Genomic DNA, 25,953 nt, shown 5'->3' on the forward strand with positions numbered 1-25,953 from the left:
GCTGCCACAGGATGGGTGTGATGCTCATGAAATGACTTGCGCCCACTAGCATCCTTACATCAGCATTCTGGACCAGTTGAAGCTTCCAAACCGTCTTCAAGGGCAGTCTGACATAGAGCACATTGCAGTAGTCCAATCTGAATGTTACCAACACATGAGTGATTGAGGTCAGGTCCGACTTCTCCAAATAGGGTCGCAGCTGGCATACCAACCATAGTTGGTAAAAGGCACTTCTGCACACTGCAACCACCTGTGCCTCCAAGGACAACATTGGGTCCAAAAGCACCCCCAAGCTGTGGACTTTGTCTTTCAAAGGGAGTGTGAGCCTGTCCAAGACCAGATTTATCTCATTACTCAGATGATCAGTTCTACCACCCAGAGCACTTCCATCTTATCTGGATTAAGTTTCAGCTTGTTTGTCCCCATGCAGTCCAGTCCTGTGTGCAGATCTGTAGCTGTATACTCATTGTAAAATAACATGTCAATGGCCCTTAGTTTAAATTAATATTTGGAATGTGTGCAGAGCGATTGTTTGGATAAACAGCTCCCCCACATGGTAAAGGATGTGCCCGGAGGGCATTGCGATAGCCATAGAAGAGGTCAGGAAAAGTGCTGTCTTTATTTCTTTTCTCATTGCGTGGGCTGGTAAGGTATTGTGCAAACCAGCTCTTTCTGACTCAATTCTAGCACTCTCAGTTCTAGCACTGACTCAATTCTAGCTCTGCTCCCAGACTGAATGGAGTGGGAGGTGTTCCTGAAGAAGGCTTGCTCCTTGCCCCACTGTTGAGGCAGATCCAGCCAGAACTACCAGGGACATCAGTAAGGGAGAAGGGCAACTTTCTGTGAGGAGTTTCAGTTGTCATAGTCCAATTGCCATTATGCTATGTGAGGAGAGCTGGTCTTATGGTAGCAAGCATGAATTGTCCCCTTTGCTATGCATGATCCACCCTGGTTTGCATTTGAATGCAAGACTACATGTGAGCACTGTAAGATATTCACCTTAGCGGGTGGGGCCACTCTGGGAAGAGCATCTGCCTGCTTGCATGCAGAAGGTTCCAAGTTCCCTCATTGGCATCTCCAAGATAGGGCTGAGAGAGACTCCTGCCTGCAACCTTGGAGAAGCCACGGCCAGTCTGTGTAGACAATACTGAACTAGATGAACCACGGTCTGACTCGGTAGAAGGCAGCTTCCTATGTTCCTAGCATGGCCCTCCAAAATAAGACATAGGATGCAGGCTGGAGTGAAAGATTTGTGTGTGGAAACAACTTTATTCAAGTATTTTTAAAGATCTAAAAAGGTCAAAGTGGAAAGGTCAAATATTGATAAATACTCTCTCTTATGGAGCATTTTCTCCTCTAAGGAGGCCCTGATCAGAATTCAATAACCTGAGGGAGGTTAGGATCAGACAGCTAACAAATTAGGGTTTTGGTTGGCGGTTCGAATCCCCACTGATATGTTCCCCAGACTATGGGAAACACCTATATCGGGCAGCAGTGATATAGGGAGATGCTGAAAGGCATCATCTCGTACTGCGTGGAAGATGGCAATGGTAAACTCCTCCTTTATTCTACCAAAGACAACCACAGGGGTCTGTGGTCACCAGGAGTCGACACCAACTCAACAGCACACTTTACTGTGGTGGTGGCACCACTGCTGTGGAATCTGCTACTGAGGAAAGCTTGCCTCAGACTACACAGTTTGTACCTTCCTGTAACTAGAAAGGGATGCTTATATTCACCAGCCATTGAGAATATTCAGGTGAACTGTGCTGTGTTTTGTTATTTGGCTCATGCAGTGGCTCTGCTGGAGGTTTTAGCACAAGGGTAGGCAAATTTGACCCTCCAGCTGTTGCTGAACTACAACTTCCATCATTCCCAACCACAATAAATTGGGAGTTGTAGTTCAACAACTGAAGAGCTAAGTTTGATCAACCCTGTTTTAGTATGCTATTTAAAGTTCTAGGCTACCTTGCTTAAAAAAGAAAGATAGATAAGAAATAAAGTATAATTAAACTACTTTATTATTTTGTGCATCCTTATAGAGAAGCAGCAATTAACTAGAATGGGAAAACAAACAAGAGAATGCAAGAAAAGGCCATGCCCTCTTTGGAGACTTTGCTATATGGAGTCTTTACTGTTTCCTGAAAGTGGAGTATCCTTCAGTTTAGGAAGACTGCTTGTGCATGCGCGCGCGCGCGCGCGCACACACACACACGTTTCCTTTCCCTTTGCAGATTTGCAACTTGGCAAGTCAGGATGTAGGGGAAATGATGGCCTTTGATTGCTCTATGGGCAAGCTATTTCTTTAAATAAAAATACTCCTGCATTTAGGAAAACTGAAAAATGTCTCAAATCACTCTGGCTGACACTCTAGCAACGTTACATGCGGGTTGCAATGTAACATTGCACTAGATGCACGAACAGTTGTGCAACTGACAGCAACTGGAAATAATGGCGGTCAATGGCACAATTGGATTTGTGCAACTCCTGCATTTACCGCAACAGCACTCTTGCACAACTGTGTGAATGTTACATTGCGACAGGTATGCAATGCTGCGTAGTACGTCAGCCTCTATTATCTCTGCCCCTGCACTGGTAGCTTCCTAAAGTAAGGAATGCTCCTAGTCCTCTCTGCCAAGGCCAACACATTTTCTTCCTTTCTTCCACGGGAGGATGAGACACACAAATTACTTTACTGATTACTGGCTAATAACTTATTGATGTGTCACCACCATGTGCAGGAGTCTGGTTGCATAAACATGCCATGGAACTCACACCTCTCAAGGAAAGGATCTTTGTAGATAACCAGCTCTTTGCCCCTGGGGCAGTATCAGTGACCTCAATGCAGGTCACTCGAGATCATGGTATAGTTTAGCACACCTAACAACTAAACTTCTAGAGTATGGAAGTGGAAAGATCTAACAGACACACAAATGGGATTAGATTTCTTTTCCGTATGCAACAGGCCACCCTTCCCTATTCCACCTTTCACCCAACAGCATCTGCCAGTGATGATCACATCACATTTTTAAGTTTTAATGCAGCTAAAAGGCTTTTAATGTTCTAGCAAATCATCAAGCTGACATTTTAATGGGGATAATGAAACAAATAAAAACAAGAGCTCTTATCTCTGGCCTCTTACTTCCAGGCCTGGAAGAGTCTCTGCACTGAGGAAGTAACTTCTTCCTGTTCTCATCACTCTTTTATTCTGAAGGACTTTGCTGTAGAATGTTGGGAAGGCAGGAAACCCACAAATGACTCCCAGACCTCGAGTGCTGACTGTGGGCAAAGCCAGCCTACTGAAACATCACAGCAGGAGTCACAGTTTTACTTGATGCGGAAGAGGACCTTGCGCTGCATGCGATGCTGGATCTCACCACGGCGCATCATAAGCTGCAGCACTCTGTAGATGGCATGCTCGGGATATTTCTGCACGGGAGGTAAGAAGACAGAAGATATGCTGTGAAGAATATGGCGCTGAAATGCAGCAGCTGAGCTTGATAGGAAACGTCAGGCATGTTTTAAGAATCCAACCTCTGGGTAATTTACCATGCAGTGTGTTTAGTCCAGGGCTGCTCAACTTCGGCCCTGCTGCGGATGTTGGCCTACAATTCTCATAATCCCTGGCTATTGGCCACTGTGGCTGGGGATTATGGGAGTTGTAGTTAAAAAAAACAGCTAGGGGAGGGCCTAAGTTGAGCAGGCCTGAATAAGTCTTTGCTCCACAGTAGGGCTGCATTTCAACTATTGGCCACCGTGGCTGGAGATTACGGAGTTGTAGTCCAAACCCAACTGAAGAACTGAAATTGTGCAGCTCTGAGCCACCCCAACTCCACCACATAGAGGGACCCTGTTCCCTCATCCAGCATGCAGACAACATAGCAGGTCATTTGGGGGAAACAGGAGTTGTGGACATACCTCCAGTATACCCATCCAGCCCTCCTTGCTGCTTTTCTGCCTAATGACTTGACACAAACCTCTCAATCTCTGAATTGCCAATGCACACTCACCAAGGAGGATGGGAAGGGAGGAACAGGACTTTGGGGTCCCTCTGCATGCAGGTGCTACACCCTCGCATAGGAGGATCACAACCTGTTCAACTCGCTTCCTCCCAAGAGCGCAGAACAACTGGGGGTGGGGAATCATAGCTCAGTGGGAAAGCGTCTGCTTTGCATGCCGATGGTGACTTCCATCTCTGGCATCTTCAGGTAGGGCTGGGAAATACTCATCTGAAACCCTGAAGAGCTGTTGCCAGTCAGCATAAGCAATAGTGAGCTTGATGAACCAACAGTCTGATTTGGTATAAGGCAGCTACCTACATAACACGACTTACAGTCTTGTTCACATGGTTACTAAAGTTAACAATCCCTTCATCCGCTTCACATCCGACTTGCACAATCAGGAGTTAAGAATCAGAAGCAAGGCAAAAGTGGGTCAAGAACCTCTGGGCAGCGAGAGGCTCTTGATTCTTCTCTTTCTGGGTTAGGGCCACTGTGTGAGATCAGCATCGTGGGTGCCTAATACAGCCTGTGCCTCACTCAGCAAGCGGCCCACTGCCAACCCCTGAGCAATCTGGCCCCACTGCTTCTCCTCTTTGATGTCACTGCCTGTCCATCTGCCATCTGAATGATCCAACCGTGACAGCAGGAAGGAGAGAGACCAAGAGGCTCGGTTTGCTTCACCCTCTCCCTTTGGGCAGCCATGCATGGTAGGTTCAGAAGAAGGGGGGGGGGAATGAAGGGGCAGCTGTGACAGTGAGGGGAGGGGGCCCACCAAGGGCATCTTGCTCAAGGGCTCCCCAAAGCCTAGAGGGTGCATTGATCTTGCGAAAAAGTAACTGTGCAAAAATGGCATAAGTAGGCTTAGAAGCACTGAAACAAAGAGCAAGAGGATACAGGATTAACACAGGCAGAAAACCCCAAGGTGAGAACTGTTGGTTCAGACAGACTGACAGACACACACACTCTTCCTATAATGAAGCTCTGAAAGCCGACAGATATTACTTTAAAGGCCTCCATCATTTATATGGTAGGGAGCCATTTCTATGTTGAGCAACAACGGAAAGAGACCTTAAAGGAACTTGGCTTGATTTACTTCAGAAGTCCACAGACTCTAGACTAGGGTTGTATAATTTGCATCTCAGCAAGCCAAGCTTGTGGAGTGATGGACCGGGGCGAACTAAAGCTCCATTTTTTTCTGGCTTGCCGAGACTGCTCTAGGACAGGGGTACCTAACCTTGGGTTCCCAGAAGTTGCTGGGGACCCGGATTTGTGCAGCTCTGAGCTAGCCCTCTTAAATCACCTGTTTCAGAAAATCCTGGATGATACTGTGTTCAGATACTTGGGAGCCAATGGCAAAGCGACGCTTGAGCTGCTTTTCAATGCGGGACAGCATCTCCTGGTCTTCCTGGGTAGTGAAGCCTTCCACTCCTAGAGGAGAAAGGATGCATTTGAAGACACACACCGACACTTTCCTGCAGAAACCTACTGCAGCCATCTCTGGGATTGAATGTACCTCCCAGTTCACATAATACATTTTGCATCCACATGAGCAGTTGTGATCTCCTTTGGGAACACAGACAAAATGCAAAGAAAGTGCAAGAAGAGTGAACTGGGTTATGTCACAACGGCACCTTCTCTGAAGGTAAAAGCATCTGTTGGCTGCTAACTGACAGAAGTATTGAGTTCTTGCCTCCTTAAGAGACAAGTCATGGGGTGAAAGAGCAGCAGTCTTCAAAAAATCCTACGAAACCACCCTTGTCTGAAAACAAATGCAGTTATCAGGGGAACTAGATCATCTTTTAACTTCTGGCATTGTTTTACTAAATCTAGCTATCATCATCGGCAGCATTCATACTAATTCTGTGCAAGACATTATATTCGTGCCAGAGTGGGGAGGGTGATTTTGCCAATAATCCTTCCCTCTGCAGCCCACCTAGGGTTGGGGGACCCTCAGGGACAAAATTTCTGGGAGTACAGGGGTCTAGAGGGAAGAATCAACAAAAATTGCTCCTCCCTTCTTGTGCAAGCTCATCTTCTGCTCATAGTAATCAGCACTGTATACTTACAATGCTTAGAGTCTACATTATCTCAGTACTCCTCCTTGCAGCAATCCTGTCATTTTATTTATTACACTTCTATCCTGCCTTTTTTTCATCATGGAACTCAAGGCAGCAAAGATGGAGTTTCTGGGGGCTGTGTGTGTGTGTGTGTGTGTGTGTGCGCGCGCGCGGGGGTAACCCATCCAGGTGCTGACCAGACCCAGTCCTCCTTAGCTTCAGCAGGGTGGCTGGATCACATTCTCTCCTACCATGCCCTGTAAGGAAAGTTAGTACCATTGTCTCTATATTGCAGGAGGGATGAGAGCAAGAGAAAGTGGCTTGCTTTTTATTATTATTTTTATTATTATTTTTGAAAGTGGCTTGCTTAAGGACCACCCAGTGCAGTGATATTTTTCAAGCAGGGGCCACTTTGGTTAAACAAAACAAAACAAAAACTTTCAATGTGAGGGCTATTTCCCACCACATTGGACTCCACACGGTTGTGCCATTTTTCCCCTCCTTTAAGAGAAACAAAGCCTTGTCAAACTCTAGCACCACCTTGGAAGGTGTTGCCCTCCCCAGTGCTTTCTCTACAGAGCTCTGTGTGTGTGTGTGAGCACTGGAAGAGACTACACTGCCTTCCAAGAGGGCTTTAAGGCTCCGGTTCCCTTAAAGGAGTCCCACTGGTGCCTGCTGCAGTGGGAGTGGTCACCTCTGTGCAGCGCCAGGGGAGCTGTATGAGAATTCAGCTTTGAAGGGATGTGCACAGATTGTTTTGGGCAGCCACGGGGGGCAGAGAGCGGTAGCTTTAAGAATGAGGCATACAGGTCCTTACCTGCTCCTCTGCCACCCTGTCGCTCTCCTTCCCAAAAGGCCGTGCTCGTCTGGGGTTCCCAACCAGTGGTACTCCAGATATTGCTGAACTCCACCATCATCCCCCACTACAATTTATTGTGGCTGAGGATGATGGGAGTTGTAGTTCAGCAACATCTGGAATACCAAAGGTTGGGAACCCCTCCAGTAAGAGATGATCCAGAGACCTCCTTGCTCATCCTCTTAGCCATCCCACCAGCTCTCTAAAAAAGGTCACATGTACAGTGTTTTAGTTGCACACAGAAAATAAAACTGTTGCCCCATGAAGAGGGCAATTGAAACTAGGGATGTGTACGAAATGCTTGGCGGCCATGTGCATGCCCATGTCATGCCCATGCCTGTGTCGTGTGTGGGCAGCTGGAAGACACCTTGATGGGGGGAGGAAATGGTGGTGAGCGGAGGAGGAGCAGGTATGGACCTGCTCTCCTCCAGGTTAAGAAAGGAAAGGAAAAGAAAGGAAAGGAAAGGATGTGCCGTCGAGTCGTTGTCGACTCCTGGCTACCACAGAGCCTTGTGGCTTTCTTGGTAGAATACAGGAGGAGTTGACCATTGCCTTCCTCCTGCACAGTATGAAATGATGCCTTTGCCGTTGTCACTGAAGTGAGCATCCGCCTTCATATATTGCTGCTGCCTGATAGAGGAAACTACAAATACAAATTTACTAGGCACAGTCTGGGAAGCACACAGGTGGGGATTCGAACTAACAGCCCTTTGCTCCCGAGGCAAGCTGCTTCCCCGCTGCAAAACCACAGGTGATTCCTGTGTTAAAGGAGATATGTCATTCCTTTCTTTTAAAGAGATGCGTCATGATTTGGCTTCTGAACCGCATTTTGTGCACATCCCTGGTTGAAACTTGAGAAGCGCCTTCAGTCTCCTCTGCCGCTTGCTTTGAGGGCAGCATGTCTGCATCCCTTCAGTATCACTCTGAACAACAAGCAACCTCTGGTCAAAGGAGGACACGGAGGCTGTGCGAGTGACATTGCTTCAGCCGCCTCACCTGAGAGGTTGCCCGACATGGCAGCATCAAGGGTCGACACCTGGAAGAGCCGCAAGGCTTCTTCCACATCGGCCTCAGTGGCAAAAGGCTGAAGCCTCATCTTGCTGAGGGACTCTGCAATTCGCACAATAGCCTCCAGCTGCCTGCACGACACAAAGAGAAGATCCTCTTTAGAAGGAACACACACAAAAAACAAAGCCAGTAGGGGGAAGAAACAAACTAGTATCGCTATGAATACCAAGCAAGCTCTGGCCATAAAGGGCAATACTGAAGTAATTAACAGCCAGATTCTACCCACTGTCGAGCAGTGAGTCAGTTGGATAGGATGGAGATGACAGCCCTGTCCGCACATTATGTTCATCGTATGCACAAGCGGTGTACAGCATATGCGCATGCAGTTCTGTATGTATATACAGTAGTACACTTCCTATCTGTACCTTGCCTTTTCGGGGGCCTGTACTCATGCCTCACTTTTATAGTAACTCCACTAACTGAGCAAAGAGGCACCGTTCAAAGTGGGGCTTTTCTTATAGTTAGCAAGGGGAGAACAACTGTCCCTAACCAGCCCCAGCACAGCATCTCTCCAGTGGCTGTAGGTGGTGTTTACCTTATATTTCCTTTTAGACTGTGAGCCCTTTGGGGACAGGGACCCATCCTATTATTTATCATTCATTTTTCGATGTAAATGGCTTTGAGCACTTTTGTGGAAAATAAATAGTTATAAGTGAACACACGCAGTCATTCACGCAAAAACACATATGTGCACACAGACGTCTGCATGCACATACAATATTATGAGGCTCTACACACAGTGCGTAGAGTCTTAAGGGGTTCTACACAGCCCGCTCTCCCCACACATACGAGGAGTCACTCGTTGCTGGGCGGCTGGATCGGCCACCCAGAGGAGGGGTGGCTTTGGTTGGGCACTCCCACACCTGGCTGCGGCTCGCAGCTTCCCAGCGGAGGTGGGGGAGTACTGCTGCATGGCCCCCCAGCAGCACCATGCGAGTGTGCAGCGCCTTCCTGGGGTCCCCTCTCCCCCGAGTGTGTCAGCTGACACACAATCAAACGAACGAGGTTAACCGAGCGCTCGCTCCGTTAACCTCGTTTAGCGGGAGGGGTATTTAGGCGTGCTAGCCATCGTGGAAGCACCGGGCTCGCCTGCAAGTTCTCATGATGGAGGGAATCTGGGTTTCCCTCCAACGTGAGAATAGCCTCGATGTCTGGATAGGTTTATGTGGCCTTGTGTCCAAACCGGCAGAGGGTCCATGCCGGCACCAATGCAAGGAGCTTAATGCAGCTGAGCTGTACAAGCACTTGTGTAATGGGCAAAAATGGGATTTGGCTAAGATATCTGCCTTGGCGCCCCTACATTTGTTTTGGATAATAATAATAAATAATAATAAAAGTTATTATTAAGAATATATACATATCACTTTTCAACAACAAAAAAGTTCAAAGTGAAAAATAATAATGAGGAAATGGTTCCCTGTCCCAAAGGGGCTCAGAATCTTAAAAGAGACACGAGGTAAACAACAGCCACAGCCACTGGGAGGGATGCTGTACTGGAACTGGATAGAGACCGTTGCTTTCTCTCTGTTGGATATAAATCAGCCGCCATCACTTTAAAAAGGTGCTTCCTTGCCCAGGGAAGGAGGCTAGGCCTAAGCTATTTAGCTCAGGGGAGGAGACAAGAGGAAGCTTATGCTGCATTTCCTCTGCTCAAACCACTGGAAGCTAAGGAAGAAGTTCTCCCCTCTCTTAAACATGTATAATCTGTCAGCGAGGCCTCTTTGAACACAGCTGCCAACTGTGTGTGTCTCATTCATGTAGTGGATGAGATGAGTAACTGTGTTCAGAGGTTGTACTCTGCCCAGAAAGAAGAGCACTCTGACACATGGAATGTCTATTTGTCGATGGGGCTCCCTAAAGTGAAGGAAGAGTTCGCCCCTTCAGACAAGGATGCCACATTCTCAGTAAGCATTAAATCTAGCTGTTCCACTGTCTGGGCTTTTGCACTTCAGACTGCAGATGGGGGCTTCCAAGACTGAAAGGTTCTCTATATGAAGAGTTGCCTGCATACAGTAAGCTAAATATCAAGGGAAAGGATTCTAGCCTAGCCATCTCCCTGACATGAAGACTAGGATCTTTTCATTCTCCATCTTTCTTTGGAAGAGCATTCAGTCGTGTGATCCCCTCCCTAAAGTATGAAGTGGTTCAGCCAAGACACAAGTTCACCATCTCATGAGAACTAAGCCCCACACACGGTCACTAGCTTCACATAGCAAAGTCTTTCTTTCCCTGAATAGCACATTGCAGGGATGACCGAACTGAGGTTCTATTTGTTGGAATACAACTCCCATCACCCCCAACCACATTGTCCAATAGCCAGGGATTATGGGATTTGTTGTCCCAACAGCAGCTGAAAGGTCTCAGGTTGGCCAGCCCTGGCATGTAGTCCTATGGAGAACGTCATTTCCTTGTTCAGGCCAAGCACAACCAACCAGGCAAGGTCCTTTAATGCAGCTCTTGCGCAATGCTCACATGCCTATGAGATCCAAGCTCTCAGTGGAATAGTATACTCAGCAACTACACAACAGTCCTGGGGAACAGTTGTCTGATCTGTCCTGGGCACAGCACCAGAGGCTTCCTCAGCATTACCTCATCCCTTCCCATTACCCAAGTTGCATGCTGTTCCCTTACCTAACAGTAATGGGAATGCTGGAACGACGGTCATTTTCCCGTTCGTGCTGCCGGGCGCCACTGCGCATCAGGATGTAGCGGTTCTTCAGCTTCTCCGCAGCCGCTGCAGAAAGGCGAGGGCCACACTTCCTACAGGAGACAAACAGTGTAGGTAGCCATGCTGGTCCATTTTTCTACGCTTTGGGAAATAGTGCATTTAGTTGTCTAGGAGAGGGATATTGAAATTCAAGGAAAACGATGAACCACCGGAAGATGGAACTTTTAGGGGGTTACATGCCCTCCAACTTTGAGGTAACACTACACAATTTGGCTTCTGTTGATTCAGTTTCTGCACCTTGTTCACCACTGAAAATTAATCTCCAGCTTGGCCAATATAGATAGCCATGTTTCTCTTTACTTCTGCCTTCTGCCATTCATAGGGCTCAGTGTGGTTTGATCTGTAGTGGAGGTAGAACTAAGTAACTGCTAGATTTTCTACAAACGAGGAAACTGCTATTAGGTTCTTTTGTCCCAGTAGCCCTGGGTTCTTCCTGAAATCAGCCCCTGGCACCCAGTGAAATGATCAAATCAAATGCACGTAACTCCTCCTGTTCAAGACTTTGGGGCTATTAAATCAAGCCCACTTCCCCCCAACCCCCCCCTCCCCCGCTTTGTTTAACATCCAGCCTGATAGTGAGGCTAGTCACACAGATGTGCAAAACTGGGCTAAGGGAGCCCAGCCGGCTTTGCACGCATGTGTGTACTGCAGGGATTGGGCCGATCCTTGTGGCACCGTGGCAGAAAAACCCGCCTAGGAAGCCTCCCTTTAGCTGTGGCTAGCAGACTCGGGGGGGGATCCCCATAATGCACCATGCACTGCTGGTGGGTGCGGGGGAAAGCGGGTGCGGGGGGAAGCAGGTGCTCTACCTAGGCTAGCACTGCCCTACTTAGGTAGAGCAGGTCACGAGAACGACTTCATTATCTAACTCTTGCACAGATATCAGAGACTGTTCTACCCAAAGGTAAAGGTAATGTGTGCCGCCAAGGTTTTCTCTAGTAGGATACAGGATGGGGTTTACCATTGCCTCCTCCCGCACAGTAGGAGATGATGCCTTTCAGCATCTTCCTATATCGCTGCTGCCCAATATAGGCATTTCCCCATAGTTTGGGAAACATACCAGTGAAAAATCGAACCAGCAACCTTCTGCGCCACTTAAGGTAGTTTCACTCATCTGGAAGAGCGACAGTGTCATTAAAACTACAAGCTAAATAACCCTTTTTAGGTCAGTAGTTATCTTTTTCTATTTTCTTTTTAAGTTTTTTTTTTTTAAAAATTCTTATCTTCCAAAGAGTGAGCAACTGGAGTGGAATAAGAGGGCAGATTTCTAAGTTTTCCTTTTTATATGATTTTGAAAACCATCAGCTCATATAGAACAACTACCCCATAAGTGTTGTTGTAATAAGGAATTTTTTTTACAAAGCAGACGTAATATAGAGTGGCATGCATGCATTCCCCATCAATTTGCTCTTAAATTAGCCTCAGCAGGTGGAGAGATTTTCAGTGGAGGACCAGTATGTGGGAGAGAAATTGCTTTATCCTTTCAGCCATTTTCTTGCTTAAAATCACCACCCAACCTCACAGCGGTTTTCCTTATTGTGAGGGGGGGAAAAGGTAGAAGGAACCAAATCTTTTCTCTTGCAGGTAGCAAAGCTGCTGGGTTGTGTGTGATTTTGAGTAGAAGAATGGCAGGAAGGGAAAGGTTAAGCAGCCTCTACTCTCAGCCTCTTGACGGTACTTAGTCTAAAAAGAAAAATAGGGGAAATCCACATGTGACTGCATGTCAAGCCTAGTTTGGACCTCTGCGCATTCTGTAGCCTGCCCAGAGTTCTGCCATCCTTCCCAAGGGCTTACCACCACAATTCCCCATGAAACTCACCCTCGGCAATAGGCGATCAGCTTCTTCAGTTTGTTCAGCTCAATCTCTCCCTCCACAGCCTGGGTCTGTGTCAGGGCACTCACATGCAGTGACATCACATGCTTGGCCAGTGTCTAGAGCAGGTGGATTGGAAGCAAAATGCATACTGAACCCATCTTCTTCCCATTTTAACGTGTATGAAGTTTACAGGAGTTTATATCAGCCTCTAACAATGGCTCTGTTATGCCTTACCACTACTACTATTTGTCATTTATGAAGTGGTTTAAGCATGTTTATTTTGCAAAGATTATTTTCCAAAAATGAAATAATCCTGCACAGGAGATCTGTAATATTCCCAGTCCATGGAGATCAAGATACTGCTATTTGGGTAATCCATACAGAGACTCCAGGACAGAAGCGAGGCTTGAATCCAAGATTTCCAAGATGCAAGCCCAGCTCATCCCAAGCAGGCAGCCCTATGGCGCCTACCACCATCCCCTGGTGCTGAGCTACACTGTGTTACCTACCATGTCCCTTTCCTCGTTGTGCTCATCCTTAACGATGAAGATCATGTCAAATCGGGACAGGATGGTGGGCATGAAGTCAATGTTTTCCTCGCCTTTCGTTTCGTCCCAGCGCCCAAAGACCGAGTTGGCAGCCGCTAACACAGAGCAGCGCGAGTTCAGAGTGGTTGTGATACCAGCCTGCACGAGTGCCAGGGTGAAAATGAACTCGGATCAGCAGGAGCTTAAGAGCAGCAAAGTAGGCAGGATAATAAACCCCATATTCCAGGCCCTCTCCCAATTTTTGCTGAATTATGTCTGGGCCCACTGGCCAAGGTGATGATCTATTTTTAAAACCTGCATGCTGCTCTACTCAAAGAAGCATCCAACACAGCTCACAGGAAGGATAAAACATTCAATAATTGTTAGAAGGTAAAAAGGATGCTTGAAGCTACTTTGGAAGTCCACAATGTCTCCATATGCTAGTTAAGAAGAAACAAAGCCCACATCATTAGATGTTTAGAGAAGGGGCTGTCATGGTAGCAGAGCACATTTATTGCATCCAGAAGGTCCCAGGTTCAACCCCCAGCATCTCCAGGTAGGGCTGAGAAAGACCCCTGCCCAAAGTCCTGGAGAGCAACAGCCAACCAGGGCATACAATACTAAGCTAGCCAAGTGGACCAATTGTTTGACTTAACAGTAGGCAGCTTCATATGTATCTCCAGTTTAAAATCAGAATGCAATACACTCCACTAGGGATGTGCACAAGCCGGTTTGGCGCCTCCTCTGGGAAGTGCCAAACTGGCTCAGGCACCAGCATTCAAGGTGGGTTGGCAGGGTGGGGAGCGGTTCCCCTAAAAAGCAGGGGAAAAGAGCTCCTTGTCTGCCGCCTTGCCACTTTTCCAGCAGTGGTGCCTGCTCTCCAAAAGGTCACACATGACTGCGGTGCTGTTCCCTGCAGCCTCCATGTGGTGTCAGCAGACACACGGCTGGAGGTGGTGGACGAATAGATAAGGAGCTCCTTAACTGCTTGAAGGAAACATTCCTCACCCCACTGGTGGCTCTCCGAGCCGTCTGTGCACATCCCTACCCACCACCACCCCAAATACAAGGTCCACAAACTGAAGATGCTTAAGCAAGGAAGCAACAAGCCCTGCTCAGAGGCGGGTCCTGCCTACCATAAGCTCACCTTGGCAATGGAGATGGTTTGCTGCTCCATTGCTTCGTGGATAGCCACTCTGTCGTCCTCACGCATCTTTTAATGGGGAGAGAAACAAAATCCATAAATGTCAGTGTCAGGTTTCACAGGCTGGAATGTGAATGAGAGAAGAGAGGAACCACCCAGCAGCCTGTACTATTTCCTGCTCTCAGACACAGGGAGCTGGTGCCATATCCAGAACCTTCCCAGGCCACTGCAACAACTTCAACCATTCATTGCCAAAAAGCACAGAACAAGTAAAAAACCTGTACTAGTCTCTCTCTTTTTAAAAAAGCATTACACAAAATTCTCACAGAATCTCACCAGAGAATCCTACAAACTGCATTACACTATAGAACGAATATCAACACATTTCTGACCCTTCATAATTAACTATTGTCAGTGTTCCTTCTAAGGCGTGTGCATGTAAGGCGTGAAAATGTGTGCTCACACATTTTCTGATGTCCGCTCAATTAACTTTAGATCCCACTCAGGTTGAATCACGAAAGCCCCACTCTGAATGCATGTGCACACATACTGCCTTGATACCACCACCCAGAACAAAACTCTTTCTACACACAGACGAAAATAATTAGAGAACACTGACTATAGTATTCACAGGTGAACAGTGGTGGACATCCTGATTAATGGAATGATTGTGCAAGGGTGCTGTGCTAGCTAACTGCGGTAAGGCTGAAGCTCATGTTCCAGACTATAGCTGTGCTTGCACAACAGGTGCACAACCTGTGGCATATGTTTTCAAAGGAACTTTTGCACAACAGAGCCATTCTGAAAATCCCCGTAATTTTGCACAGCTATGTGATCTTCTTGCATAAGAACAAGTTTAATGGTACAATGGTACAACAAGCAACAGGATCAGTGTTTTTGCAACATGGATTTCCAGATGGTGGCGATTACAATTCCCAGCATTCCCAACTGCAATGGTCTTTGGCTGGGGATTATGGCTGTTGCAGTTAACAATATCTGAGAATCCCTGTTACAGGGAACACTGGTCAGGACGTAAGTCACTGTCTGACATGGCCAACAGCTGGTCACTGTAGGAAACAGGGTACTGGACTAAATAGGTCTTAGACCTGATCTAGCAAGGCTCTTCTTATGTTTTTATTCTGGTCCATCCAACTTGTACCTTATCAAACTCATCAATGCAAACCACTCCCCCATCGGCCAACACCATGGCTCCTCCTTCCATGAAGAAGCTCCGTGAAGACGGGTCTCTGATCACAGACGCCGTCAGACCAGCTGCACTGCTGCCTTTTCCAGAGGTGTATACCTGAGAGGGGGGAAGAGGGAAAGGCAGAACAGCACATTGTACAGGAATCAAGGAAAACACTGTAATATGGTTGTCAAAACCTGGCAGCCACAGAATTAGTAGCTTAGTCATTTACTTAGGGGCTGGGGCTGCAGCTCAGTGGTAGAGCATATGCTTTCATGTAGAAAACCCCGGGTTCATTCCCTGGCATCTCCAGGAAGGGCTGGGAAAGATGCCTAACTGCAGTCTTGAAGAGCTGCTGCCAGTTAGTGTAAGGCAATACTGAGCTAAATGGACCAATGTTCTGACTCAGTATAAGGCAGCTTCCTATGTTCCTAAGAAGCTAGATGGATAATCCTAGGTAGGGAATTCCCAGACACGGCTATGAGAAAGGCACTTGCACATGTTCCCACTCATCACACTTGTGTCAGGTGCTGGGATACACAGGAGGGTCTTGTCCAGCTGATCTTAAAGAAATGGGCAGGCTCTTATGGGAGGAGATGAGCCTTTCAGCATCCTGGTCCTTAGCCGTTTAGTTCTGAAACTCAGCATAGAAAAGCTTTCTAAACAGGTTCACTTTCACTTTAAACTAAAGTGGCTCAAAGGTTTAAAAAGCAAAGCTTTCTAAACAGAGCAAGGAGGGAAGCATGGGAGATGAGGAGAAAGAACTGGGAAACAGTGGAGAGCTGCATCTGGTTCACCTCAGGATTGGGCTGCTCAGACAACTGGTAAGGAAGTAAGAAAGCAAGTTAGAAGGTGACAAAGAACAAAGTGTTCCAATTAAGATTGCAGTTGTTGGGTGGGGAAGTAAAAGCAGAGGTTAAAATTGGTCTCATAAATGGTTCAACACAAGTCCACATCATGACTCAACATGATTTTCTTTAGCCTCTTAAAAATGGTGCACCAGGATGTGATTAACTGGGATCACAGGACTAGTTTAATATCTACAAACCAACTCAAAGGCCACCTTCAGTGGTCATAAGAACAGAAGCCACCTTAAGTTACAGGATGCAAGCCAAATGAATTATAAGATGGCAAGTTCCAGGTGTAGGTACACACATTAGCTCACACCCAAACTAATAAAGCACTTGTGCAAATGTGTTGTGCTTGTGCAAGGGAGTTGCACTAAATCTGGAGTTTGGAGTAAACTGACATATGTTCATGGCTATTTTGTCATGCCCAAAGAATTCTGCCGTTGATGTTCAGGCGGAGTTCTGATGAAGTGGTTTATCATCCAAAGAAGTCTATGTCCTGAAGGTCACATGCATTGCAAGGTGAAAACACATAAGCTGAACTGCCTTAAGAAGCTCTGGTATGAAAGATCTCCCAGTGGCAGTGGCAATATGAACAACTGGCAACCAGGACACTTACCCCAATGGGTGAACATCTTTCTACAAACTTCAAGAGCTGGGACTTAGCTGTGCCAGGGTCTCCCAGCATGAGCAGGTTAATGTCCCCTCTGCGGGTCAACCCATCCGGAAGCCTACCGAGCAAGCCATGGAGAGGGAAAAAAGTTTTGTTCAGGAAAAAAAAAAAATCCCCAGAACAGGTCACCGAGATGCCAAGGAAGCAGCTACATGTCAGGAGTAGCATCCTGGATCTCTGAAGAGAAGAGTTCTACTGCTACCTCTCCTCATCCTTAACACGTCACATGAACATTGAACAAATAACTTCACCATTTGAACACTGAACATATTCATTTCACCTACCCATCCCCAACACAGCATCCCTCCAGTGGCTGTTGCTGGTGTCTATCTTAATGGTTTTTTGTTTTTAGATTGTGAGCCTTTCGGGGACAGGGAATCATTTTATTTATTTCTACGTAAACTACTTCAAGGCCACTGGGAAGTGCAGATTAATAGTATTTATAGCATTTATATACCGCCCTATACAAAAAGTCCCTGGGCGGTTCAGAATATAAAAACCATTAACATAAATTAGAACTAAAACTTTAGAACTATAGACTAAAAGCCTGACTAAACAGGTATGTTTTTTGTTCCTTCTTAAAAGCTTTCAGAAAAGGGGAGACTCTAATTTCATTAGGAAGCGAGTTCCAGAGTCTTAAGGCAACCCTAGAAAAGGCCCAGTTTTGAGTCACCACCAACTGAGCTGGTGGCAACCTCAACTGGACCTCCCCAGATGATCTTGAGAGGCGGTGGGGTTGACGAAGAAGGCATTCTCTTAAAAACCTCAGACTCAAGCTGTTAAGGGCTCTATAGGTAATGTGTCCATTTCTGTTTTACCCCAGTGAGGAAGGAAGATTACATTCATTATTCTTTTCTGCACTCCTTGGTAAGAAGCTCTGCTCTACCTACCAGGAACAGTCACAACACAAGCGGAAGTCAAGGAAGCATCTAGCTAGAGAAGCAGACTGCTCTTCCATAAAATGGGAGAAGAGCTGTTCACTTCCTCCCAGCAAGAAGAATCTTAAAAAAACTACCATCTTAAAACACAAGCAGATTTATTGTAAGCCTTCATGGACAAGAGCTCACTTCACCAAATGCACAGATCTACACTTTATCAGATCCTCATTGCCATGTAATATTTTCTGCTTCTAATGAATTAGACTCTACTAGTCCATCAAAGCATATACTATAAGTCTGAGTCTTTAAGGGGTCCCTAAATTCCTCTTTTGCTGTAGCAGACTACGGGGGCTACCCTCTGGAATTCCTTCCAACTGTATTCCCCCACTGAAGCCCATAGCTGGTACCTCTTTCGGGAACCTCCAAAGAGCATGCATGCAATTGCTTTCTTGATATCAGTACTGCCATAGATGGAAGGGGCAATGCTCTTGGCAATCGTCTCATAAACGTTGGGCATAGAAGTGAGAGACCGAAATTCCTCTTCTTCTTGAGGAGTCACAGAGCCACTGACACTGCGGCCTAGAGAGGGGAAGGTGGGGAAGGAAAAAGAAATATCAAATTATTGGAATCAATTTCATAACAGGTTGGACAGTTTAAAAAAATAAATCCAACATCTGCTGTGATGTCATGCCAGCCTGAATTTTACATATTCAAATACTGGCATTTTATTTTAATGCTTAGAAGACCCTATCTTGTTTTTAACATACGAGTGGCCACAGAATGCTTGGATACTACATTTTTAATATGGTAGAAGCTGCAATGTGATGGATAAACATGACTACCTGTATTATGGTGGCTACCTTACATTAGCAGGGCCAGAGATCTTTTAGATGGGGGCACATAAGCAAGTGAGCCTGACCAAGAGGAAATAACCTCAAGAAGTTGAGGAGATCTAGTATAACTTCCTACAACTTTTTGAAGGCTGAAGATTAAGATTGGCTGAGTTGCCATTGGCCTACCCAGGATCTGAACTTGCTGGCACAGTCTATGGAGTGAAGATACTGGCTGACATTCAGACTGATACTCAGCAATACTATCAGGGGTTACTTCGAAAGTCTAATTCGTTTCAATAGGACTACTCTGGAGTAATTTAGTCTAGAAATCAGCCACTGATAATGACTGAGGATAATACATATAAAAGATTTTGGGGTTACTGTAAAAGATAGGGTATAAATAGAATATATATCTAAATATAAATGATATATGTAAAATAAGTATGATATGAGGACCCACATAAAAAGGTATTTTAAGGCTATTGGAAAGGTAGGGTACACATGGAATAAAAATATATAACACATATTTTAATCGTGTCTTACCTTTCAATTTAGGTCAAGATATTTGTTCTACTTTTCATGACTGATTTTTTGTTTAAATGGTTCCTCAAACTTAGGATATATTCCCATCCTCACCCTGATTCCACAACACGCAGAGAACAGTTACAGTGATCAAAGCACCAGGTTCTCTGCGTGTTGTGGGATCGGGGTGAGGATGGGGATATATCCTAAGTTTGAGGAGCCATTTAAAAAAACAACACACCAGTCATTTCTTTTTAAAGTGGAATATAAGACAAGTTAGGGATGTGCAGAATGTTCTGCACTCAGAATGGTCCATTTCGAGTGTTCCAAGCTCAGAACAGGACACCTTTCAAATGAAGGGCCTGTTCTGAGCTTGGAACTGAATGGCTTATTTTGAGTTGGAATGTTCCAAGCATCATTTTGGATTCCAAAATGGCGCTTGGAATGTTCTGAGTCAGAATGGCATTGTTCCAATGGAACAAGCGGTTGCTCTGATGGAATGTTCTGAGGATTTAGCATTCCGTCCCGAGCTCGGAACGGAACGCTAAATCCATTTTGTGCACACTGAAATGCTAAATCCATTTCATGTATACTTTTCTAATACAAGTTAGCATTAGAACAGGAGCCAAGAGACTGGATACCAAGCTGGGGATTCCCTGGGTTAAATTACCCTCAGCCACAGCACTGAAGGTCTGTTCTTTAACCCAAGATACCCTGGCAACTACCTAAACAAAATGAATAAAAATTAAAAGGCATTACATAACAACCACCCCAGATGAGGGGCAGAGCTTCCCGAGAATAGTCTTACCTGACCCTTCGGTGTCCACTTGGATTCCCACCACACGAATGTAAGAGCTTCGAATGCCCACTCCAACATTGTCCCGGCCTTTGTTCTTAGTCAGACCAGCCTTCTTGATGGAGTAGATGCCCATGATAGTGACTCTGTTGCCAGGGACAACCTTGTCACACAAATACCTAGAAAGGGGAATTTTGGCAGCATAAGTAAGAGAGGAAAGCAAACTGCTAGAGCAGCGAGAAAAACCCCATCGTTTCCTCCCCAAAGAGAAAGGGATACAAAGTGCGGAATGTGTTACAGAACTGGACCAGCAGGTGCAAACAACAATGACTTCCATCACAAGCAGAAAGAAATTCAAGAGGTACAGTTGCAGTAGCTTGGTTGGCAGATGACTCTGCTTGGGAACTGCAAACTGGACAAGAAGATGGAGGTTTTGTTTGTTTGTTTGTTCCTTAAGCAGGGCTGCACAAGTTTGACCCTCCAGCTGCTGTTGGACTACAACTCCCATCACCCCCAGCCACAGTGGTCAATAGTCAGGAATGATGGGAGCTGTAGTCCAGCAGCAGCTGGAGGGCCCAAGTTGTCCAGCCCTGCTTTAAGAACAAATTGGGAACAGATTATTTCTGTGCTCCAGCTCAGTTTTTACCAGGTACCACTACTATCCAAAGGACTACTGTCTCATGTTATTCATTACTTAAAGTTTACAAAGAGGGTGGGGACCTCAAAATTTTCTTTGCAAGGTTAGTAAAGCAATGGTCAGAAGGAGAGAGGGTGTCAAATCTCTGGGACCATCTTTTCCCCAGCTTAGCTAAAGGGAGAGCAGAGGACACCTGTACCAACAGAGCTATTCCGCTTAAGTGTCAATGGTAGGTCAATCAAGTTCTCTGTCTACAACGAACATTGTAGGAAGGACTGTTAAGAGTGGCATCACCTGTCACAGTACAGCTGCATGTGCCGGGGCATCTCTCCATGAGGGACAGCATCTGGCGACTCCTGCAGCTTCAGCGTCTGAAAGTCCACACACTTGCACTTGTCTGGAACAATGAAGTATGGGTCCAAAGGGCACTTGGTTAGGCCAGTCTGCTCCCTGAGAGGGGAAAACAGAAGCAGATTATGTAGTACCTTCCCATGAAATCCCATGTGCAGATGGGGGGGGGGGGGGGAATATGGCCAAGAGAAACAAGTTGCCCATAACTGCAGGATCTGAACCCCAGGAGTCCACAACCTGCTTAGCAGATAGGCCATAGCAAAAGCTCTTCCCTCCTGATGTGAGCATGGCAAGTCACTAGCACCAGCCTCCACTGAGCTGAACACTCCCTTCCTCCTTTTTCTAGCACCAGGCAGTGCTGAAAGAATGAGCTTTCTCCTCATCACTAAGTTACTGCTACTCTATAAGGCTGTTCTCATGAGCAGCCTAACCCACGCTAGGGCAGCCCAGCCTGAGGTAGGCTGCTTGTGTGGAGCACCAGGATCACTCCAGATGCCGGTGTTCCCACCCAGCCTAATCCCACTTTGTAGCCCAACCTTTAGCCAAGGTTAAGGGTGCAAGGGCTGCCAGGATAGTGTGCGCGCTCGGGCTACTTACAGCCCAAGGGCATACAGAGGCAGGCACCTAGAGAGACCATCTCCTAGGGGATCCCACAAGGCACCGTGCTTGTTGCACAGTGCATTGTGGTATATCCGGAGGTCGGGATGCATCATCCCAGCTGGAGGATGCAGTCAACGCTCCAGGCAACATTTGTTTTATGGTCCGGGGGCAGGAGGTCAGTCAGTGAAACCCTGTTCCCTGCCCCCCATAGGTCATGTGAATACCTTTATGCTTTCAGACCAAGCAGGCCGGTGTGTGAGTGAGTATACACACACACGATACTTAGACAGTGGCAGGCAGTAGTGGCTGGTGGGCATTGGAGCAGGGGAGAACCTGGTCACTGAGGCAGAAGCCTATCCCACCAACCCTTTCCTCCATGCCAGTGGGCTGGGAATTTACCCAAGCCTGCCAGCACTGAAGAAAACAGAAAGAGCAGGAAAGCAGGGCAAAAATAGAAAACAAAAGCATTTGGGGTGGGTGGAGGAGAAGGCAGAAAGCAAAAACCACCACCAACAGGCAAAAAGCAGGGAGAAAAAGGCAAGAAGGAGGATAGAAAGCAGGGACTGTATCCCCCCTCCCACCAAATAAACAAGCTAGCAAAGGGTCAGACTTACCAGCAGCCAGGGAATCTTCCAGAGCAGAGAGCTTCTTCCAGCCCCTCCTCTCCTGCCTGTAACTTGTTTTGGTCTTACTGGCTGGAACAGCTGCTACTCAAGCTGCTCCAGCCAATCTGATTCCTAGGGGGCTCCTCCTGGCACTGCCCCCCAGGAAGGAGGAGAACATGTATTAAAAATATACTCCCTGAAGCAACCAGGAAGTGCATTTTAGCCCATTATTTTGGTTCTTCCTGGGGCCAATGCCAGAAGGAGCCCCCTAGGAATCAGATTGGCTGGAGCAGCTTGAGTAGCAGCTGTTCCAGCCAGTAAGACCAAAACAAGTTACAGGCAGGTGAGGAGGGGCTGGAAGAAGCTCTCTGCTCTGGAAGATTCCCTGGCTGCTGGTAAGTCAGACCCTTTAGCTTGTTTGTTTTTGTCTGTGGGGGAGGGCACTGCTCCTCCTGAGCAGCCACCTGCTGTTTGTTCTTTTGACTAGGTGGTCTTGGTCACACGTGGTACTCCTGCTAAAGGGACAAAGAGCCACCTTTTAAGTGGTGACTCTTATATTTAGCAGGAGGAGAGCAGTTATCCTTATTTCTCCAATTCTCCAGCACAACATCTTTCTAGTGGCTGTCACTGGTCTACCTTATATTACTTTTTAAGTTGTGAGCCCTTTGAGATCAGGGAAACATCTTACTCTTTTTCTCTCTCTACTTAAGCCACTTTGAGAACTCTTTGTTGAAAAGCAGAATAGAAATATTCTCAATAATAACATTTGTAGATTTACAGCTGGGCCACCCAGAGTACTTTGGGGATATTTGTAACTTCACCGAATCATTGAAGTGTCTGTAATAATCCCTTTGCTCTGCTATTTTGGGGGCTGGGATAACAAGATGCAAGAACCAAACTAAGCTAGTCATGACTAAGCCCTGCTGAAATAAATGGGACAAGTTAGTTATGACTAACGTAAGCCCCGTTAATCTTATTTAGTACATTTATACAGCACCCCATACAAAAAAAAGTCCCTAAACGGTTCACAATATAAGATTTCAATGGGATTTAGTTATGACTAACAGTCTAGATTCCTGCCCAATGTATTTTCTGTAGTGCCGCTATTGTGGAACTCTTCACTAAGCCCAGGAGAATTTTCAGACAAGGTTTTATTCCATGAGAGCAGGTGGGGCAGGGAGGGGCTGGATTTCAACTAGTCTATGCCAGTTGTGTTTAAAATGCCACTGTTTCATGCAATTATTTCATAATACTAAGATGTACATAACCTGCTGATTTCTTATTTAAGATGAAATGTAGGATGTCATTTAAAAAACAACTAGAAGGATGCTACATATAGGATTAAATGGACAAGCAGCAGAGGAACTTTAAGCCTCCTTCTCTCACGTGCTACACTTCCGCGGAAGGGCGTATCCTTCCAGTCCAGGACGCAAGCCAATGTTGGGGATGACATTCCGGCAGGTACGACACTGGATGGTGATCCTGGTAGCTTTGGCTCGTACGGCAGTAGCAGCAATAATGATTCCTGGGATCTTCACCAAATGTGACATTTGGTCAGACTGAAGAAGATTAAGAGGAAACCATAGCAATGAGATAGCTGCAAAAAGGAAACCTTTGCACACAAAAGATTATTGCAAGCAAATTTCTGGCAAAGATTAATGAGCATTTTCACCCTCCTCCCCAGCTGTACCATTAAGATCAAATGAGCAACTAACCCACTGGTGTTTTCCTGCCAAAATAAGGATACATCATCAGACTTCTCAGGTCATACAAGTGAGCTATGGCTAGTGCCACCTCATGGGGAATAACAAGGCTTCTGAATGCAAGAGGATAGGAAGCTGCATTTGCTTCACACAACTACAGCTTGTCATCCACTTTTAGTGGCTCATTACTGGGCATCAAGTAATTCATGGTTTCTCAAAAGGCCTTTTCTAGCTTACCTTGAGGCTGCGGATGTTGGCTGGATTGGCATCTGATCTCAGCATGACTTGGATATCCTGCAGAGTCTCCTCTCCTGCTGGACGAGGACGTGTTACTTCATCAGCCACCTCCTTTGCAGCTTCCTCTAGCTGCAGAAGGAATGACACGGTTTAGAAGATCAAAAGCAAACAACTATGGACTAACACCCCAAACCGATCTGTTAACTGGCCCTGTCCATTGCCAGCACCAGTATCCCTCCAGTGGTTGTTGCTGGTGTCTATCTTATGTTTCTTTTTTTAGATTGTGAACCCTTTGGGGACAGGGAGCCATTTCATTTATATCTATCATTTATATCACTTTGGGAACTCTTGCTGAAAAGTGGTACATAAATATTCATTGTATTTACTGCATTTTCCTCCCACAACTTCTCACTCCATCCCATACGCACCAGCTGCAGGTGATCTGCAGGCTGCTTGTACAGGTAGTCTGCCAGGTCCTCATCGAAGCTTGCCAGGTCCTCCACCTCCACCTCAATCCAGTACTCGCCCAGGTTGTAATGCCGTTTGAGCTCATCTCTGAGACACAGGGAGAAAGAGGGGGCAAGTGGGGCTGGGCAAGACTAAAAGCAACACGTGCACACACTAGTACTCCTTTGTCAGAACTTTACAGCAAGCTAGCTAACCCACGTACACTAACAGCCACACTGACCCAGAGAAGCCCCCTTTAAGAATCATGAAGTACTAGGAATAGAACACAAAACACAACATAATGTGACCCTAAGCATGTTTGCTCAGTAGTAAGCTCCACTGAACAGAACAGAGCTTACTTCCAAAGTCAGCATACAGAGGACTGTAGCTGTATCCCAGTTAGGAAGCAGGAAGACTTGGCAAGCCAGTATTTTATTCTGCAGATTCTCAGAGGAAAACCAAGACGGATAAGGGATCAGGAATTTATTTTTTTTGGCATTTCCTGGAGCACCTACCCAAAATTAAAGAGTTATAAACATATGCCAAAGAAGGTTGACTTATACAGTGGGAAAACACACCTATATTTGAAGGTGAAGCCAGTCCGGTCTGTCCCAACTCGGTACTGCCTCAAAAACTCTTTGAAACGCTTTTGCAGTTGGGACTTTCGGATTTGTCCCTCATCTGCCGCTGGCTCTCCACCAAAGCTGTCACTATAAAAGATGCCAGGATCGTCAAAGCCAGACATGGCGATTCACTGTGCAGAAAAAGAAAAGAGTAGTAAGTGCAGGGAAAGGCACACATCGTCCACATGGGGCTGGAATGCAGGACTTGAGCTGAACTAGACAGCTTAGTGCACTTAAGACCAGAAACACAAAGAAGTGTATCAGAGCTTAAGCAAAATGCATTCCTTTCTACGGGAACGTCAGTCAAACCCTACAGATGCCTAATCCTTCTTCTTTCCTTATGGCCTTGCCTTTTTCGGACAGCAAACCTTCATAAAAGTTTTATTATTTCAACACAACCACTGGAAATAAGACAATAACTACAATAATTTGGAATCAAGAGTCCTAGGGCATACTCGGTCCGGCCACGTGTAATTTTAGAAGTTATTTATTCCTGCTTACAAAGCAGCTTTTCCCTCCCCCTCTCACCCTTTCCACGATCAAGGGGGAAGGAGGAGCTACCGAAAATCCAACTGACTCCCCCAAGCACAGCAGAGGAGGGACGCTGCTCTCACGCGCCCACCTACATCGGTTCCCCCTCGCCCCAGGCACACACTCACCGGCTTTCCCAACTGCAGCTTTTATTCCAGGGGAAACAAACTTCCGCCACTCCGCACAAGAAGGACGCAAAAGGTTTTCGCGGGAAAATGTTTCTTTGCCCGCCCACGGTCGGACATTCTTAACTCTTATTGGTCCAAGCGAATGACAGCATTAGTGA

General features: G+C 46.4%; 1 protein-coding gene across 5 annotated transcripts; it reads right to left on the minus strand.

Moving 5' to 3' along the window:
• Positions 1-2,003: 2,003 nt before the first annotated feature.
• MCM5 (minichromosome maintenance complex component 5) lies at positions 2,004-25,944 on the minus strand. Of its 5 annotated transcripts, none has more exons than XM_053257359.1 (17): positions 25,796-25,944; positions 25,092-25,267; positions 24,495-24,621; positions 24,067-24,195; positions 23,513-23,685; positions 20,865-21,020; positions 19,946-20,112; positions 18,190-18,361; positions 16,851-16,962; positions 15,357-15,500; positions 14,201-14,266; positions 13,036-13,212; positions 12,530-12,642; positions 10,614-10,742; positions 7,911-8,053; positions 5,302-5,429; positions 2,004-3,429 (listed from the first exon to the last, which is right to left on the minus strand). In XM_053257359.1, exons 2-17 carry the CDS (start codon positions 25,256-25,258, stop codon positions 3,328-3,330), a joined length of 2,205 nt encoding a protein of 734 aa, XP_053113334.1. In that variant the 5' UTR covers positions 25,259-25,267; positions 25,796-25,944; the 3' UTR covers positions 2,004-3,327. The 5 variants fall into 5 exon arrangements, with proteins under 5 accessions (XP_053113334.1, XP_053113335.1, XP_053113336.1 ...); XM_053257360.1 differs by having other exon boundaries at positions 25,665-25,796; XM_053257361.1 differs by lacking the exon at positions 25,796-25,944 and adding an exon at positions 25,698-25,791.
• Between the last annotated feature and the right edge of the window lie 9 nt (positions 25,945-25,953).

Source organism: Hemicordylus capensis, chromosome 5 (genome assembly GCF_027244095.1).
Source record: "Hemicordylus capensis ecotype Gifberg chromosome 5, rHemCap1.1.pri, whole genome shotgun sequence".
Classification (NCBI taxonomy): Eukaryota; Metazoa; Chordata; class Lepidosauria; order Squamata; family Cordylidae; genus Hemicordylus; species Hemicordylus capensis.

Excerpts from the sequence above, each read along its gene's own strand:
- MCM5 (XM_053257359.1), bottom strand. The coding sequence starts at position 25,258 with ATGTCTGGCTTTGACGATCCTGGCATCTTTTATAGTGACAGCTTTGGT. Across the intron at positions 20,113-20,864 it reads ATGCAGCTGTACTGTGACAG|GTATTTGTGTGACAAGGTTG; the intron begins GTGATGCCACTC and ends TCCCCTTTCTAG. Across the intron at positions 5,430-7,910 it reads CATGTCGGGCAACCTCTCAG|GAGTGGAAGGCTTCACTACC; the intron begins GTGAGGCGGCTG and ends TTTCTCCTCTAG.